General features: G+C 39.8%; 2 protein-coding genes across 3 annotated transcripts in view; one reads left to right on the forward strand and one right to left on the reverse strand.

Moving 5' to 3' along the window:
* The window catches only part of ipmkb (inositol polyphosphate multikinase b), a 22,337-nt gene extending 14,284 nt beyond the window's left edge, over positions 1 to 8,053 (forward strand). For both annotated transcript variants that reach the window (XM_029528451.1, XM_029528452.1), the window contains 2 exons: positions 811 to 892; positions 2,837 to 8,053. In XM_029528451.1, coding sequence (XP_029384311.1) covers positions 811 to 892; positions 2,837 to 3,666 — 912 coding nt within the window. In that variant the 3' untranslated portion in view covers positions 3,667 to 8,053. The remainder of the gene's footprint in view (positions 1 to 810; positions 893 to 2,836) is intronic.
* On the reverse strand, positions 7,300 to 16,526 carry naglu (N-acetylglucosaminidase, alpha). Its single transcript, XM_029528450.1, has 6 exons — positions 16,047 to 16,526; positions 14,956 to 15,103; positions 14,627 to 14,773; positions 13,502 to 13,587; positions 12,228 to 12,484; positions 7,300 to 11,991 (listed from the first exon to the last, which is right to left on the reverse strand). The coding sequence occupies exons 1-6, from the start codon at positions 16,451 to 16,453 to the stop codon at positions 10,787 to 10,789; spliced, it is 2,250 nt and encodes a 749-aa protein (XP_029384310.1). The 5' UTR covers positions 16,454 to 16,526; the 3' UTR covers positions 7,300 to 10,786.
* Between the last annotated feature and the right edge of the window lie 2,404 nt (positions 16,527 to 18,930).

Genomic DNA, 18,930 nt, shown 5'->3' on the forward strand with positions numbered 1-18,930 from the left:
TTTCAGGATGGATAAATTAAATTGTTGAATTTTTGCTTTCAGTGTATTTCAGTAATCTGACTCCTTGATTAAAAATAACAGGTGTTGACCCTGAAAAAACATATCAGCCCAGCCTCAGTTTTGTTCGACATTGTGCTCCACATGGTTTCCAGAAGTTGATCACTTAAAAAAAAAAAAAAAAAAAAAAAAGCAGTAAATTTGGTTATGGTGGTAGTGCATGACTGATGAATACTACTTTTCAACTTTCAACTTTTGTTCAACTTTTCATCATAAAGTTGAATTGTGATGATTTAACCTGTAGATCATTCTCAATAACCAGCATCATCTATAGCAAAGTAATTCTTGCATTTGTCTTTTTGAAAGTGCGCTTACATATGTTATAAGTTTCACTGTACAGCACTTTGGTCATAAGGCAGCTGACAATCACTGCACTGCACTTTTCCAGTCCTGGTTTTTTGCATGCCTCAGCATGCACATGCTTTACACAAGCTTTTGCAGTTTGATCTACAGCCCTAGCTGTTCAGTCTGACATGTTTGAAGCAGGTCTTCAGCCCGGCCTACTAGGTGGAGAGAGAGTTCCAGAGAACCAGTACATCAGTCATGCTCAGTGAAACAGTGGCAGAGAATCAATTGAAACCTGCAGCAAATTTACTGGAAAAAAATTTAACAGCTCCTGTTTGTATATTCTGAGTGATATGGAAGAAGGTGGAGCTGAGCAACAGCAGCCCTGTTTTTTCCTGCCAGTTCATGAGTGATGAACAAAATAATGACCCACATGCTTTTAACATCAATTGTGTTTTTGTGTTTCAGGTGTATAAAGTGTGCAGTGACACTTTTGATTCCTATGACCAACACTACGGAAGAGGACTTGTTATGGGCACCATAAAAGATGGTACGTGTGTGTGACTGAAGCTTATTTCTTACTCACACCTTAAGCAAATGACTAATGACTATAAAGCAAAAGGGTAGGAACCTCTCAAGTCAATAATTTATGAAGAAAAAGAGCCAAACACTCACAAGGGCTAATAGTTCATATAACTAGTGTGGTATCTAAGATCAGGATGAAGGATAAGGAAATGTGATGGCAATAAATCAGGAGAAGATAATATATCAATGGTGCAGACAACAAAGCTGTGCTAACTGATCAAAAACATAACCAGTGCTTTCCCAACTTTTTTCATTGTTCATTGCAATCAGACCAAATGTAGTGGTATAAATTTATATAAAATATGCGAAAACTGCGTTGTGGTAATGGCTTACAAGAAAGCAGGACTCTCATTTGAATGATCAATATTCCCTCAGATAATATGAATCACCTTGACTGGACATATACTGTGTGGTAATAGGAAAAAAAACAGTATTGATTGATGTAATGAAATGAGAAATAATTTACTAAGTCCTGGAGGGAAATTGTACTGCTTGGTAGCTTATCTTCTAAATGTAAAGGAGTTGCAAAGTTTGATGGGAATGAAGGATTTTCTTAATTTTTCTGTCCTGCATTGTAGATGGATTAAAGATGGATTAAACATCCACTGCTGGGGTTTCTCTGATCCACCCTAGTGGATCAGAGAAAGTAGTTGATGGTCTGAGTATTTTAAGATGGTTTCTGCCCTCCTCTTTTTGCATCATTCAGCCACAACTGCTGGTTCCAATCATAGAGCCAGTCCAACTGCCTTGTGTGCCTTTGTTTTATCCAATCTCCATCTTTCTCCAGATGTCTAAGGATCTGAGCCTTCATAAGACAAGGAGGTGGCTCTGCCCATTTCTGTCAATAGGATATTAGGGTCCCCAACTTGTTGTCCAAGTGTCCTCACAGATATTTGTAGACTGGCACCGCCTCAGTGTCCACTCCATGAATGTTTGCTTGGACTTTTGGGCATCTACCATTATTTCCTTTGTCTTTGAAGTGTTTAATAGGAGGCAATTTTTGTATCACATTATCACATCCCTGATAGCGCCACAATAGCAGTATAATCAGAGTATTTCTGGATGTGGCAGGAGTCACAGATTTAATTGAAGTCTGCTGTATCTTATGTAACAGGAACAGAGCCAGAACAGTCCCTTGTGAACCCCCATGCTGCTCATTGCTGTCCCAACCTGCCATGATGTGCAAAGTGAGGCCTGCTTCTCTGTGGTTATTTTAGGAAGTTTTAACTTTGAGAATAATTGTCCACTGAACTCTTCCTCCTCAACAAACTGATGGGAAGGGGGGAAGGCAAAAAGCTTTCACATGAAAAGTTAGTTTTCCGCCAATGCTTTACAATGTGGACAGGATATCAGGGGATTAGGCTTTAGACTCCTTTCCATTCTTCAGGAAGTTTTTTACTGAACCTGAGTCAGTCCACAGATTCCAGCTCTGCTCCTTAAGAGGCCAGAGAAATAAACCCAGCATTTACAACAAATGAAGAAGTTTCACTTAAAGTGGAAGCGGAAGTCTCAAAGTAGATGGAGCTGATATTTAATTTGATTGTTTTCTCTGATAATGTAAGAGCAAGAGATTTGATGACTAAAATCGTTAATCTAATTAAAATACATATGTGAAAAATACTAAGGTGTAAAAGGTGCAGTTTCGTATGTTAATATCGAATAAGTTCCAATTTCACTGTTGTTATAATCAAGAATAAATGAGATATGGTCTCTGGTTTTTTTAAAGGGTGTTGACTGAAACATGAAGAATACTATCAGATATGTCTTGATAATATTTCTGAATCAAAGACAGCTCCATTTATCTCTCTCTTGTTTTTTTTCTTCTCACCACTTTTCTCTTGTCTCTTTTCCTTTTTTTTTTTTTTTTTTTTCCCCCTTGTTTCCTTCCCACTCCTCCCCTCTCCTTTAGGCCTGGCTAAATTCTTCCATAATGGTGTGTGTCTGAGGAAGGATGCAGTGTCAGCCAGCATCCATAGGGTGCAGCAAATCCTCCAGTGGTTTGAGTCTCAGCAGCAGTTAGCCTTCTACGCCAGCTCCCTTCTCTTCGTCTATGAGGGTCTCCCTTGCTCTTCCTCCTCCTCCTCCTCCTCCTCCTCCCTCTCTTCCCTCCTTAGCACCCAGTCAATCAACCCGACCATGATGAAAAGCAGCATTTTGTCCTCAGGAGGTGACAGCTGTCAGAGGGGGGACAGCAAAGTGAGACAGGGAGGGACAGGACAAGAAGAGGAGCTGGCCGAGAATAATAACAACAACTTACAGGTGGTTTTGCCCTGGGACTGCAGCCTGCCCACCGTTTATACCAACCACAGGAAACATGGCCACTGCAACCACCTCTGTGCCAAAGGTCACCTCCATGGGAGCAGTGGAGCTGATGCGGTTGTGGAGACGATGGTGAGCTCGGTTTCTGGAGCTAACAACTTAGTTCTGTGTCAAGAGGACAACTCTACATGGAAACGAACAAGTGAGTCACAGCAGCCGACTAATGGAAATGGAAACAAGTCACAACTGGAAAGGAAGGTGGAGGAAGCAGAGGAGGACAGCATCATTAGCAGGAGGGATGAAGAGCTAGAGAGACAAGACGAAGATGCCACAGACGTGAGTGGGAGCAACATAGAAGTCGAGGTCAGGATGATCGACTTTGCCCACGTTTTCCCTAGCGAGAGTCTTGATCACGGCTACATTTACGGCCTCAAGCACCTTCTGATGGTGCTTGAGCAGATTCTCTGCGATGCCGCTTAGAATTCTCACTCTGCTCCCACTCCACAGACCTCTTGACCGACTGAAGCTCAACCACGCTCTCCTCCCTGTCACCCCTTCGCATAAGACAAATGCTTTCAGAGGAGAGAGGAAAGAATCAAAAGAAGTGAATACTGAACCATCATCATATTATCAACATCATCATCTCACATGATCGTGATGGTCCATCAGTTGTGTGTCTGTCTGTGTTTGTGCATCTGTGTCTGTCTGTGGCAGAGTAGAGGCGGTAGAGCTTTGGACTGCCTGTGATCAGCAGCACTACATGCACTAATCAGTCCATGAAGGCATTACAACCCTGCACTTAAACACAACATCTTCAGCTGTCTGGTTTACTGATGCTCAGACAAGTCCCACCTACCTGACCTCAGCTTTAGAATGCATTTATATTGCATCCACTTAAAATCTATTTAAATTTATATTTTTATAGCATTGATACAAGAGTAACTGATCCTCTGACCTCTCTGGTTGTATCAGGCCATTGTGGGGCTTTTCTTAAGATTGCCAAATTCATAACTTTTAGAATTTCTTCAATTGAATTTCTTGTACCTCCACTATGTCATATGAAATTACTTATATTTTGATACTGTTGTAGTGGGATTACCCAACCACACTTTGTGTTTTGAGAAAGCTCATCAAAACAGTTTTCATCCGCACATCATGCAAATGGCCTTATAGCATTCCTCCATGGCCAACCAGTGCATCCATTAGAGAGACGCAATATAACTTTAATTGTACTAGACAGTGACCTCTACAAAAACACTGTGACACAGGTGTAAGGATCTCTGTTAGGTTTTGAGCAGGAGCCAGTATTAGAAGCAGTGTACCCCCAGAAAGTAACAGCTGCTACATCTGTTAGAGAGAACAATGCCAAAAAACACAAAATCATCTCATTCCAAACCAGAAATCATACATGGAATATCCCCTCATAGCACATCAGCATCTGGCTGTTTGTCCAAGAATATGCAAACCCACAACAGTCTGTGCGCTGGTCTCTTCACTTTTTTTGGTCAATACAGAGAGCCCCAAGCTAGCTTCAACTTCTAACTGGCTGACAACCAGTTGTTGTGTATGGCAATGTATGACATTGTGCCATAAAGCATTGCATGCTCCCTAGTACTGTCAAAATGATTTTGAAGCAGTTATTAGGGTAAAATGGCATGATTTTACTTTAAAAGCGAAGGATTGATTTGACAACTGATAGATTAGAAGCCATATAAGGAATGGAGATATATCAGACGTGGCTGATTTAATTCTATATTTCCTGCTCAAAATATTTAACTGGTTGTTGAATTTTTTCTGGGTTGTCCTCGAAACAAATCTAATAATATGCAGGCTCAGTAGCAGATAATGATTTCAATAATGGCGCACAGATCAGGAACTGTGCTGATCCCAGCATTTCAGTTTGAAAACTGCAGTATGGGTGAATTCCTTTTATTCAAACCTCACTAGGAAACTACATAAACTCATATGTAGAATAATGCAAAGGTAAAATAATTCTTCTATAGCACTCAAATCTTTTTCCTTTATCAACATTTGGGCATCCACAGATTTTAACTGAATTTGTTTCGTTAACCTTTACTCTGCCTTGAGGATTAGCTTGCATAGATTTACTATTAATTTGTGAGGATCAAGTAAAACTAGAAAGTCTGAGAGTGTTGACGTTTAAGTCGGGTTGTCAATTTGTTTTTGTTTAAACCACTGTCTAAAGGTTTCTAACTCAGGTAAATTTATTGTAAGAAAAATGTTTATTACTACTACTATTGTCCTACAAGGTGATCCTCATGCTGTCTGGTTGTTCAGCTCTTAATAATTGTTTTATAGTCTTATCTCATTGTGTTTTACCTCTTAATCTTGGTGTAATCTTATATTAACCTTATTGTGTTGTCTTTTACTGTGGATATTTTAATCATTGTATATGTCTTGCTGCTAAAACACTTTCTGAAGCCTGTGCTCTTTGCTGTGCTTTTTGTGTGCCATTAGTCTAACTTGAACCATATGTTGCTTTGTGCTTTCAATTCATTGTGTTGTATTTAAATGGATTGGAACAATTGGAAAAGGCCACCATTTGCTTCCCAAATATTTGCTTTAGATTGTCAGAAATGTCACTGCATGACCAGTAATGCCGGAGGCACTACATCAAAGTTTACACAGGGTAAAGCAACAGCTTCACTGATTAATACTGCTCAAGTTAAATCAGATATTTGGTGATGGATGGACTAATGTTGGTGATATTCAGGTTTTATATACATATTCATGACCAACCACTATGTGTAATTCCTGTAGCTGTGGTTGCTGTCTGGAAGCTCAAAGCTACCCTGGCTACTCGTGTCTTGTCAAAAGATTTGATTTTTTTTTTTTTTGCAGTCATGACTTGATTATTTATTTTTTCAATAAAACAAATGGAGGTCTGCTTGACCAAGAAACACCATTATTGTCGAGATTTCAGCTGTGTGACCTCCATGACCTTCATTAGGAGATTTTAAAACCCAATTAGTCAACTTTATGACACGGGGTGGAGGGGGGCAAGTCAGGATTACTAATGTGGCTCCATGCTCCCAGGGCAGGCAGGTAAACTGTTTAGCTTGTGGTAATTTCAATCATTTGAAGTCCAAATATGTTTGGTAATATGCACCTTTAAAGCACAATAGAGAGGACAAGTTATAGACTCAAGCTCTCAGTAGAGTTTTTAGTCGGACTCTACTTTCCAATGTGATGACAGCAAATGAATTGTGTCCTCATGGAAAGAGATTCAACAGCTCAGTGTATGAGGGTCAGCTATGCGTTCTTAAGACAGAAATACTTTTACCTATTTATTCTTAAAGGCTTAACAGTAACTGTGGAGCTGCTTTAAAAATGTAACACAAAATCTCACTGCCAAAATACACCACAGACACGCATTGATTTTTGGCCAGTGATAAACATAGGTCTCTTCAGCTTGTAATATGTAAATATATTGAACATAATGAAAACCCTCATCTTTAGTAAATTCAATTAGGTGTAATATAATTTATATCTGAAGCTAGAGAAGCAAACTATTAGAATATATTTTCTATATCATTGTTCCTTTTTAATGAACTAGATAATCAATGTGAGTTTAGGACTCTTACGGGACATTTACAGGAGTTAGAAAAGAATTTATTTTTTTTTAATTATTATTATTTTATTTTTTTTACACTGCCTTATTTTCTGTTCATGTCTCCATGTCTATTTTAATGATTGATTGTTGATCATACTGGCAGCTTTGTTAATCCATGTTTTTCTAGCTTTTTAACTAACAGAAAGCATATCATGCATTTGTATACAGGGCATTGTTGATTGAATTGCTTTGATCATTGAATCACAGTCATGCAACTGCATTTGGTTTCAACGCTGTGTTCAGAAGACTTAAAAGCTGCAGTTGATGTTTTTTGTTTGTTTGTTTGCTTTTATTTTTAAGGACCGGAAGGGTTTGTGGGGAAGATCTCACTCATAACTCGTTTTTTCTTCCTTACAGTACAGCCGATCAGTTGAAGCAGACCCGTGTTTTAGCTCACTCGGCTTGTTCCATTCTCCTATCAGGCAGCCACTGGGTTTAGTTCAGTACACCATCTCTGGCACTTCAAATCCACCATTTAACAAATCAAGTTATATGAAAGACTCCAGTTGATTCAAATTGTACACTGCAAAGGTCTTTAATTACTGAACAATGCTCTCTTCAGGTTTAATGTGATTAATATTATCTCTTAATTACCTTTAAATCCTCATAGCACAGTGAAATGAATGGAGACTGATGGTTGCCAGAAAGGTATAAAGAAGGTATTAAATGAATTTTGAGCAGTTTGCAATACATCATGTACAGATACATATAAAGTCATTTGGACCTTTGTTGTTGTTTACCTGAACCCTGGTGTAATGGCTGACTGCTTTACAATTTATGTTGAAGGCCAAATGTGACTAAAGCTGTGCAAAATGCATATGCTGCATGTTTGGAAATTAAGGTGTTTCTGTTCCATCAGTGAAGAGTCTGAATCTGAACCTTACTAATGCCATTCACCTCTACTGCCTCAGAATTTTGCAGAGTAATTCCTGGATGCACCCTAACCCAGACTGGAAATGAATGACTCCATCACAGTTTAGTCATCAGGACTAAATGCGAAACTAGGAGTCATTCTGTTGAATATATATCTCTCACTGCATTGTATTATTGTACCACTGCAGACTAGTGGAACAGCCAGCTTATGACATCTTGCACATCTTTATCTCCTGTGAACAGAGTATATAGCAAGTCACTATCCATGAAAGCTGGTGTGACACCATAACCACAATAATGCAAGTTTTACATTACTGCCAACTTTAATAAATTATATTAAAACTTTTATTATAAACGTTATTTGCTTTGTGTGTCATTATCAGGTTATTTCCACTGAAATCATATTTGGAATGAGTTAAGTAAATTGTGGCTTTTATTTGGTTTAAAATTCTCCGTAATGTCTCACAACTTTGGTTATAATCAATAAATTGGCATGGTTATTGCAAACAGCAGTGTAAATTCTAAATTGTGATTCTAAATCTCTAAAGCAATTTGGAAGAAGAAAAGGAGAATTTTGACATTTGTACCCTATTTAATTTACACTTTTGTCTTTTTGTGTCTATATATATACACATATACATATATATACACATACATATATATATACATATATATATATATATATATACACACACACACACACACATATACATATATACATATACATATATATATATATATTTTTTTTTTTAAACAGTGTCATTAGTACTTATAACAATTAAACTAACGCAACAAGAACTGCAAAAGCTGCAAACTAAGATGTGGCAGAATTTTTCCTCGGTCAGAAACCATAACCACTGAGTGCTTTGATACACAGCTGGCAGTAATGTAAAGCTAGTAGTCCTTCTGTTTGTGTGTGAAATATGCAAAATCAACAGTATGGTTCCTTAATGAGCTCCAGGAAGAGAAAGTAGAATCTTCTCAGCCAATCAGACACTGCTCTGACTGAAACAATTTGGCAATTCTCTTTTCTATTTGTGATGCTAACTTGTATAGGTTGAACCAGCTGAATAATTCTCGAGTCATATCCTTCACTACATTTGTTAATAAGATTAGTTTACGAATGAAGCTGCATTTTGTGTGTTTTTTCCCCCTAGTGGACACATGATGCAAAGAAAAGTGTGTCTGTCTCTGATTGGTTGTGAAGTACCACAGTTGTCTTCATGTGACATCTGATGGAAACCTTCAGGTCTAATTAGCTCAGCTGACTGGGATTACCACTGTGAGTTCTGTGTGCTGAAGGACGTTAACATTGTGAATGTTTGTGAGCTGTTGCTGCGCTGTTAACATGGAAACAAAACCTGTTGATGGAAAGAAGGGGTGACAGGAGCAGCCTAGGTCTGAATCCAACTCCAGCTTAGTGAGAACTTGAACCTGCTCAGTGTGGATTTCTAGTGTCTGAATTTTGATATACTGGATTTAAAACAAAAAATGAGCCTGAAACAGAACAGAATATGTCAGTGTACACAACGAGAGGAACTACAAAAGACAAAGTCCCTCTAGCACAACAAATTAGAAAATTATTATTTTTTCAACAATAAAAAAAAAAAAACCCATAAATCAAATTGTTTTGGTTCTTGTGATGACTAACTAACTGCCAACTTTCAGACAGCAAGAATTGTCAACAAGTACAGATCACATTGAGACCTGTCATGTGAGCACAACACCTGTGTAGTACATTTCTCTTTACTTGAGTTAGATTGGAATTGTTGTAATTGGATTTGTTTGAAGTTAAGAGCCTATCCATGTCTGACATGGACAAGAAGTCAGTCAAGGGAAGATAAGATCAGTGTCATGTGGTCCAATTTTCTGGACTTTGTTCGACTCATTGGATGTGAAAGTACACTTGGAGTTTCTGCTTTAGTCTTTGTTCCCTTTTTCTTGCCCAAAACATGCTGGAATAGAGAGGCTAGAGGGAAGTGAGAAGATATCATTGCTGGTTAGTGAGAATTAAATCAGTGTATTAGTCACATAACTTTAAGATCTTTATGACATGCCTGAGTAGAAGAATCACAAAAGTTTAATTAATAAAAATACAAAAATAAACAACAAAACAAATTTCCCAAAACTCAAAACTCAACTAATTCTCGACTTTTCAGAAGAAATAGAAAAAAAAAAGTTTTCAACACTTCAGAAACCAAGTGACTTGTGATGTGCCTCAGTTTGAGTTTTCATATAAATGTACAACTTTAAAAGGAAATGCCACCTGGGAAATGAAGAAAAAAACTCAACTGCTAAGGTGCCTCCAGTTTGTCTGCATTAAAAAAAAATCCCTTTATAAAAACTCAATGTGCAATGGAACATGTGAGCAAGAAACTGTAAATTAGGTTGAAAATTGGCTGGTAACTGCTTCTGTACTAGCTGCAGGTAGTGTCTGTAGATCAACCAGTGCAGTTACTGTGTGGGGTCTGTGATTTATAGCGACAGCTCATCATTTTAGGACATGTGCTCTTCTGTTCTGTCTCTGAGTGAGTTGGCATATTTCCAATCATGGAGTCAAGGAATCGTTTGCCTATTTTAGCATGAAGAGTGGCAGCAGATTATTATTCAACTAAAAACCGTTCCTGCATCCAACCACTCATAAAACCGCCAGGCTAGCCGGTCCCTACTCCCACTCACTGTGTTAAGATATGCCACAGAAGGAGACTCCAGCTAAACATCCTTCTGTGAGGGGGGGAAAAAAAAAAAAAAAAAGCATCATTTTATGCTGACATATTTCTTTAGGATTAGTTGATCGGAAACAGAATCAACAAATTCACAAAACCACACATCATAACCATTAATGAACATTACACAATTTTCTAGAAATCATTACCATGTTGTCGTCTCCTGCTCTGTCCCCTCCTATTTTGTAAGGCATGAATGGTGTGAATTTACAGTACAGATTTCACTACATGTGCAAAACAACCAAAATTTCTGGCTGTTTCATTTCCTACATCAAAATGTTTTGGGACCACCATCAAATCTGTGGAGAAATACATTCTTCTTGCTGTGATTTGAGACAAGTTTTTCCACTAGTATGTTCTCTGCTCACTATAATCTCTTTAAGGCCTGTGGGTAGTACTTGAGGAAGATTCTGTGTGCGATCTCATATGCGTCTCCCTGAGGTTCAGTTGGGTACTTCCTGCCGTTGTAAACAAATCCTTTTTCTACCTGAAAAACTGCCTGGTTGAAGGTGTCCTGTTTAAATGGTCGTCCACTGTCCAGGCACTCCACTAGCATGTTGACAAACAACCCCCAGCGCTGGGCGTAGTAGTCCTCCATGAGTCCCCCCCACTCTTTACTGGCGTAGTCAAGGATCTCACCACTTGGACCCCACAAGGTGATCTGGTTTCTGGCATTGATTTCATATAACTGCGCTTCTTTCTCATTCAGGCCCAGAGATCTTGCCCGCGCCAGCCATGTCCCCAACAGGAAATTGCGGTCACTATTCAACAAATGGTTGAGCTCAGGCAGGACGTCATAAACCAGCACACCGCCTGCAACCAGCAGCTCTGGCAGCTTTTGGTGCTGGAAGGCATCAGCAATGTCCTGGTAGAAAGATGCTGTGAGTACTTGAAGGACCTGCCGAGTCACATCCACAAGGTCGTACTGGAACGTCTCCTTGGACATGAGAGAGGGAGCCGCCTCTATTATCAGTTTCCAGGCTTTATACAAGTCAGCTGGGTCGTACCAACGGCCGCCATTCATGTGAAAGGAAGGCCTGCGCACCAGAGGGCTATGGTTGTGGTTTCGATAATGTGGCACAGTGCAGTTATAGACACTGGAGAACAGGAGAATCCATGCAGCTGTCAGGTTCTCCTGTGTGCTGCCATATCGGCGCACTGCATATAGAGATGCCCACTTGGACAGGTTGACTGGCTCCTTGCGCCATGCCAGCTCACTCATCAACTCATACATCACAGGATTTTGCTCAATGCCTTCAGGAGTCATTCCCATGCCCACCATGGATGAGTTCGGAAAAGTCAAAGCTTTAAAGGGTCCCGAATTGATACTTTCCACTGTGCCAAAAAAGCCACTGTTACCTCCAAAGTTATTCAGCATGCACCAGATAAATGGCTGTCCATAGAAAGACTCAGTGTAGGAGTAAATTGGCTCTGTCTCTGCAAACAGATCTAGTACGATCATTCGTCCAAGGGGCACCCCATGTAGCAGTGCCTTAATCTGCTCTGGCTTCCAGAATGCTGCTTCGCTGAAAAACAGCCAGCCTTGCATCAGCCAAATGGCCTGAGGATCAACTGAGGAAAAAAAAAAAAAAAAGATTTCTGTCAAAGACAAGAAGTTGACAGGTCTTAGACATAGCTGAAAATCAGCAGGGTGCTTAAGGTATGGGGGCTGTCTGCCTAGGACAGATGGGTTATCAAATGGAAATGTTGTACTTGCGTCCCAAAATATCAGTATTCAGCCAGTTTATAGGCACTGTCAGATTCTAAACTCACATTGTGAACAGGAAGTGTGTGATACAGACACTCACCTTCAGTCATTGAGGCAAACACAGAGCGGCTGACTGCAGACAGATAGGCAGGGTCAGAGGAGGGAGGAGTCATCTCATTAAATGTGTCTGTGTTGTAGATGTGATCTGTCCCAAACTGCTTCACCACCTGGGAAAGAAACAGGGTTCCAATCTGGAGAAAGAGTGGATCCCGAGGGTCTAAGACATAGGAGCATGAGAAGCTGCAGTTGAAATTAGCCCAGGGCCCCAGTCTGGTCACATTTGCATCTGGATACAACCTGAGAGACGAGAAACACTCCAGTGAGTCAAAAGGTTTAGAATTTAAACAGACTGCTTAAAATGTCAATGTAAATTTCGAAATTATTTATTAGTTGTTGTGTCTGATGTTTTCCTATTCACACCTTAAGTCTGCATCACCTTCCGTTTTACAATATATGACAATAAAGGCATTCTGATAATTAGCTGGCTTCCCCAACCCCCCGAATCTACATTAGGTTTGAAATCGCAGTTAATAGTAAAACCTGTTAAGAGTGCCATCTCTATTCAGGGTGTTGTAGTAACACTGAGGGCCCTTCGTAAAGCCGGTGTTTGGTTTTTCTTTTCTGGTTTGGTTTCTCCTGTAGAATCATAGTGGAACAACAGGGAGAATCCACTCCCTCAAAATACAAAGAGCTAACACTAAGCCAATGAAGATAAAATTATTCAGGTGATTGTACAATCTCAGAGAAGTTTGTTTTGTCACCACAATCACCTGAATGACAATAAAGGTTTTAACATAATTATTAAAATCATAACCAAATTCTACTTAGAGATTTCCCTAAATACTGCACCCTTTTCACTGGCATGGCATTTTCACTGCAGGCTTTTTCTATCTGTTTGGCTATTTAAGACCAAAGGTTTAATATTTTAACTTACACAAAAGATCTAAATACTTCTTCACCCGTAGAGACGAAGGAGCAGAATTTAAACCCAGAGTCACATGGGTTTAGATGTATTGTGATCTGAACTAGCTAAAGATGACACAGGTACATAAGTACAATCATATCTTACAAAAAGTACAAAAAAATTCAAAAAAGGTGATAAAAAGGTACATTAAAAATAACAAACATAAAAGAGATCAGCAAAGTTGGCCACCACGCTTTCATGACTTATCTTAGATGAGATTGTGGTGGGTATGTCGTTTGGAAAAGTCTTATTTGCATTCATTTGTAACAGCCTCAAAGGTCCACATCTGGTTACATTGGAATGTCCCACAGAAAACCAGAATAACGCACAAGAGTGAAATGTTGCATCACCTGAGTAATCCCTTGGGTATGTTCCCGGAGAAGGCTGGTAGCACAGGAATCATCCCAAATGACCTCATTCTCTCCAAGATTTTAAACTGCAAAGAAAGAAAAAAGTCATGTGAAGGCATCCAAAATCTGATCATGATAATTTCACACCAACCTCCCACTTAAAAGGGCCCTTAATGCTACTTTATGGCAAAGGGGTTCACATTTTTGCAGCTTTGCTTATATCACTATTACTCAAACTGTTGGAATCGTACATTGCTTCTTGCACAGTCTCTTTCTACTTGAATTGTGATCTCATGTTACTTACTCTAGTGTTTCAGGCTATTTGGGTTGGGGACAGTAGTTGATCATATACTAATTTACCTGATTACAGCATTTGTGTAAATAAACTACAAATACTTACATTTTTTTACTACATTGTAGTGCTTGAGTAAACACATTAAAAAGCTGCCTGAACGTTCCACCTTTTACAATGGTGAATACAATCTTCTTACAAACAAAGGCTATTCGATCTGCAGAAGCATGATAGACTGGACTAAAACTGTGCAAAACCAGTTCATTCCTCATATCAGTCTGATACTGGCCATGAGTACTCATACACAAAATTGCCACCGATACCACTACTTTACCGCAGCACATGGTTTACAGCACTTGACTGCAAGGTGGGAAGCAAGGAGTCATGTCAGCAGTGTGGAACTATTTTCAGATGAATGAGAGTGACGAAAACAAAGCAGAATGTGTATGTATATACGTGTGGCAGGGCCATGTTTAAAGCACTTTTGTTAAATGTCAGTACTCAGTATATGGCAAAGTTTTGCTGAAATCTTGCCGTATGTGTGGCAGTGCAATGCTTATAAAATCACTAATGTTGATTGTCAGTATATGACAATTTTGTTAAATTTGTGTTTGTCACAAGTTTCACTGCAGTACAGTCACCCATGTAGAAAGAAAATCCTTCTGAGGAATGTTGTTCAAATAACAGACGATAAAATTCTAAGTAACTTTATACAAAGTACTCGTACACTATTTGTTTTGGAAAAAAGTGGTATCGGTGCATCCCTAAACATGACCTCTTAGGGGACCCAAAGAGGGTGTTGCTGTACATGGTAGCTTTAAGTGTTTCAGTACTTGGAGGGAGAGCTGGTTCACGTGCCAGGACTGTGGCAGAGGCCCGCCATATTTAAACATGTTTCCCATACGATTCCAGGCGAGAAATGCAGGGCCCGAGAAGAACGCCTCGATCTCTGACTGGTTCAACCCAAGGGTACGGTAAACCTAAAAGGTACACAAAGAGTTCATGAGTTAATTTTCACTTGGTGCTGCACATGTCAAGTTTGAAGTGTCATTCAATTCAACCTGAAAGTATTCACAATATTGAGGGCTGTTTTCAAACTGTGTTCCTGTGTTTTTATGGCGATTAAGTGTGGTCACTTTCAGGTTGACAGATTGCTTCTTACCTCTTGCCACAGAGCTTCTTGTCCAGTGAACGCCAGTGGCAGGTTGATTCCATTGAGAGCCATCCAATCAATCTCTCTTTCCCATCTTGGCCAGTCCCACCACACAGAGGAGTAGCTAAATGTGCAGACATTTTGATAATACCGAAATCTAGACACAAACACACAAATATATTGTTTGCAAACAACAATCATAAACAGTCTAGAAAATTTGACGTGAAATTCTGGTTTTCAAAAGTAAAGCCACTGCGTAAGTCTCTTAAACCTGTATTCACCCTAAAGGGGATGGGGGGGTGACTCCACTGCTTGTAAAAACAGCCAGGGTAACTGGACAATTAATACTCTGCAAAAGGCATTTACAGTATTTAGGTTTTTGTATACTGTGGTTCCTAATCAATGTATCCAATCGCCCAAGACTTTCCCTCTACCACTAAGTTATGGCCATGGGAAAATCCAACTTTTGCATGTCTGCCATGTCATTTTCAATCTAACTACTGTGCACATAACATAACTGGGGTGAGCTGAGGCAGGTTTAATGCGCTACGGATAATTGAAAGGAAGTGTCCTTTAATGGGCCCGACCATGTTACAAGTTTCCATAGTGTGAACAACAACAGATCATGTGTGACAGCACTCCATTTGTCAGCACCCACCGGTTTAGCTGTGCTGCATTCAGAGGGGGTTACTGGGTGTCATATCCCATCAACATGATGCTCTTATTCACAAAGTTTTACTAATATCATTAAAGACATATTTACAGGGAAGCAAGAGTTTAGCTCAGCATCTCTTCAGGTCGCCAATGAATGAGATTTCAACTTCAGTCAGTGCTTCCTCTTTGCAGTAAAGCTCTGTTTGTGCAGAGCACACACACTCTATTGTGTGTGTGTATGTGTGTACTCTCTGAAATGTAATGTAAATGTAACTCCAATCTAAATAAATAAATAAATAAATAAATAAATAAATAAAATCAGAAATTCTAACGTTGCATTTGTATCTCTCACATAGAGGAAACTGACTGCATAAACAAGACTTCACATTCTATTGCGATAGAAATACGGAACAGCCAAAAGAGCGCACAGCCGGCGGTCCGCTGACCTGTGCTGGGTACTGATGCGCAAGACGCCGGTCAGCCTCGGCAGAGGACTGGGCAGATCCAGTTGGTCTCCGGACCAGGAAACATGACAGTTGCAGAAATATTTCAGGTAATTGTAAATGCCGGAGGCCAGAGCCACCCCAGTGCTTCCCGTGGCCACGATCTTATTGTTTTTAGCGGACCTGAGCTCGCACACATCCAGGGTGTCGTTGGAAAGGGTCCTGTTCACTGACACGATAAACTCCGCCGACCTCTTGCCGAGAAGGCGCCTCAGCAGCTCGTCCACGGCTCTTCCCTGCACTCCGTCACCGGCTGCTGGTTTAATGTTGTCGAGGGTGGAAAACCTGCAATGTGCGGCACCCAAAAAGCAGATGGCGACGGCCAGGACGCTTCCGCTTCTGGGGAACATGTTGAGCACTCTGTCGACTGTCTGGCTTTCCCAACGTGGCAAAGGTTTACAGAAAAACTTCTTAGTTTCTCCCACTTGCAGAGAACCAGGAAGCGCCGCGTTAAGGATACACTGCCGGCCAATCGGAGCGGGCGGTGCCGCCCCCCAGCCTCACTCGCAGCCAGTCGGTGCGTGCAGAAACGCGAGGGGGCCGGAGAGACGAAACTGTCATGTGATGGTAATATTATGGAAGTGACCTGATTTCAGGTGCGGTCATGTGATGGAGCAATAAAAAGCAGGAAAAATAACCTTTTCCTGCTGAATCATTTGAAACGGAACGCACGTGTTAGAGCAAGTTAACATTTAAAAACAACAGATTTTTTTGTGTGACGTCACTAATTTACAAAGCCCTGGAAGCTCATTTCAAGGTCCAGTTTCTGAATACAAACTGAGATTATTTCTGTAGTCAGAGCATGACGAATTAATTAAAAATAAAATTGGAATTTGTTCCCTTAACACAAAATTGCCAGGTGATGTCAGACCAAATTTACTTGTATAGCACCAAATCATAGCAGAGTTATGGCACTCTGAGCTATTTAAAGAGAGCAAACTTTAAATGAGCAAACACTCGGTGACAGCGGCAAATGTAAGCATGTTCTTTTGTTTGCCAAAGGACTCACAAGAAATGCTCTATTCCCCTATCAAATGTTTAATTGGAGGTTTAAAAAGCTTGTACAAGGACCTTTTCTGTTCAGAAAATTGCAGTCAGCCTGGCTGACCAACTTCCCAGAAAAAAGATGCATAATAGAGGTTACACAGAATAATATACACTTTCAAAACAGTAATATGATCGATCGCTGAAGTTCGGGTTCCAGCCTCTTGGTACACGACCCTGTCTAATCCAATGGCATGGCTGCCTGAAACAATGAAAAGCACAACCTCCTTTCTTATTTCCCTATTTTGCCTCATGTCTCTTGCGGCTGAACTTTCTTAAGCTGTATGTGTTATATTCCTCCATCCGCCAGTTTCCTGCATTGTACCTCTTAACTTAACTTAACTTGAAGGACATATTGGGATCGAGTATCTCAGTGAACCACAGATGACTCACAGTATTCATACAGCAGATAGGGAATGTGTGTGAATGTGTGGGTATAAGCTGCAGGAAATTTCCTTTCTAAGTCATGACTTGTCTCTCTTTGTGTTGGTTCTTCGCACCATGGAATGAATGCTTTTAACCTTCTTTAATCAACGACTTGACATTTCTTTATGGGCAAAATTGCAATAAGTGTAATAAAAGTAATTAAAGCATAAGCATAACAAAAACCTAACACAAGGAAAAACTTCCTTTAAGAGGCAGAAAGTGCAGACAGAACCATACTCAGGGATGGGAACCATCTGCCCTGACCTCTGGGGTTGAGAGAGAGACAATGAGAGCTGCTCAGTGTATACCCTGATAGTCTTGGTCTATAACAGCATATCTAAGGAGGAATAAAACTGTCACATTTAACTATAGTCTTTATCATCGAGGAAGGTTTTAAGCCTGACCTTGAAAGTAGAGTCTGCTCCCTGGACCAATACTACAGTAGGAGCTGGTTCAATATAAGAGGAGCCTGAAAGCTGAGAGATCTGCCTACGGATTTACTCTTGGAGACTCTAGAACCATAAATAAAGCTACACCCAGAGAGCAAAGTGACCTCCTGGGACAATAAGGAACTATGAGCTCTTTGAGATATGATGGAGCTTGGTCAGCCAGAGTTTTGTATGTTAGGAAAGAGATTTTAAATTCTATTATGAATCTTACTGGGAGCCAATGAGGAGAAGATAAGACAGGAGAAATTTGTGAAATCTCTTTATGTAGTTATTGTTGGTGTTCATGCAGCAGCATTCTGGATCAACCAAAAACTTTTCGGAGAATTGTTGAGACATCCTGATAGTAATGAATTACAATCTAGAGGTAACAAATGCATTTACGAGTTTTTCTGCATTCTCTTGAGACATGATATTTAGTAAAAGAAAGCTTCCTTTTAGCATGACCTACTAACCGATCAAATGTTTTATTTTCACAGACTGTGATTATATATTTACTATAATTTAAAATCTGTGAAAATCTACCTGCAGTGAAATGACGTAAACGTATTGTTTGGAGTTTTGAGGTATTTGGACTTTTTGCTTAAATATTTTGAGATTTCTGTAGTTTCAGAAAATTTGGTCTTTTTACTTTGTGTTAGCAGAATTTCAACCAAGTTAAGAATCCTCAGGAATTCTAATCCAATCACCTCCCTACCACCTGATTCTTCCCCACACAAATGCTAAACTGCTCCTTATTTCCCAGTATACACTGATCAATTCCACTGTCCATCATTTTTTTTTATCACTTACCTGGTTCTGTTTGATGTGCTGACCACCACCCATTCCTTGATTTCACTTTCTGTTTATATTTTCCTGCTTTTAAATTATGAAATGTCAACTTTTTGTTTGTCCTGCATTATGGTTCAAGC

Source organism: Echeneis naucrates, chromosome 19, assembly GCF_900963305.1.
Source record: "Echeneis naucrates chromosome 19, fEcheNa1.1, whole genome shotgun sequence".
Classification (NCBI taxonomy): domain Eukaryota; kingdom Metazoa; phylum Chordata; class Actinopteri; order Carangiformes; family Echeneidae; genus Echeneis; species Echeneis naucrates.

Coding starts and splice junctions, on each gene's coding strand:
- naglu (XM_029528450.1), bottom strand. CDS start 16,453: ATGTTCCCCAGAAGCGGAAGCGTCCTGGCCGTCGCCATCTGCTTTTTG. Junction 15,104..16,046: donor CGCATCAGTACCCAGCACAG/GTCAGCGGACCG, acceptor GTTTGTGTCTAG/ATTTCGGTATTATCAAAATG. Junction 11,992..12,227: donor GTTTGCCTCAATGACTGAAG/GTGAGTGTCTGT, acceptor TTTTTTCCTCAG/TTGATCCTCAGGCCATTTGG.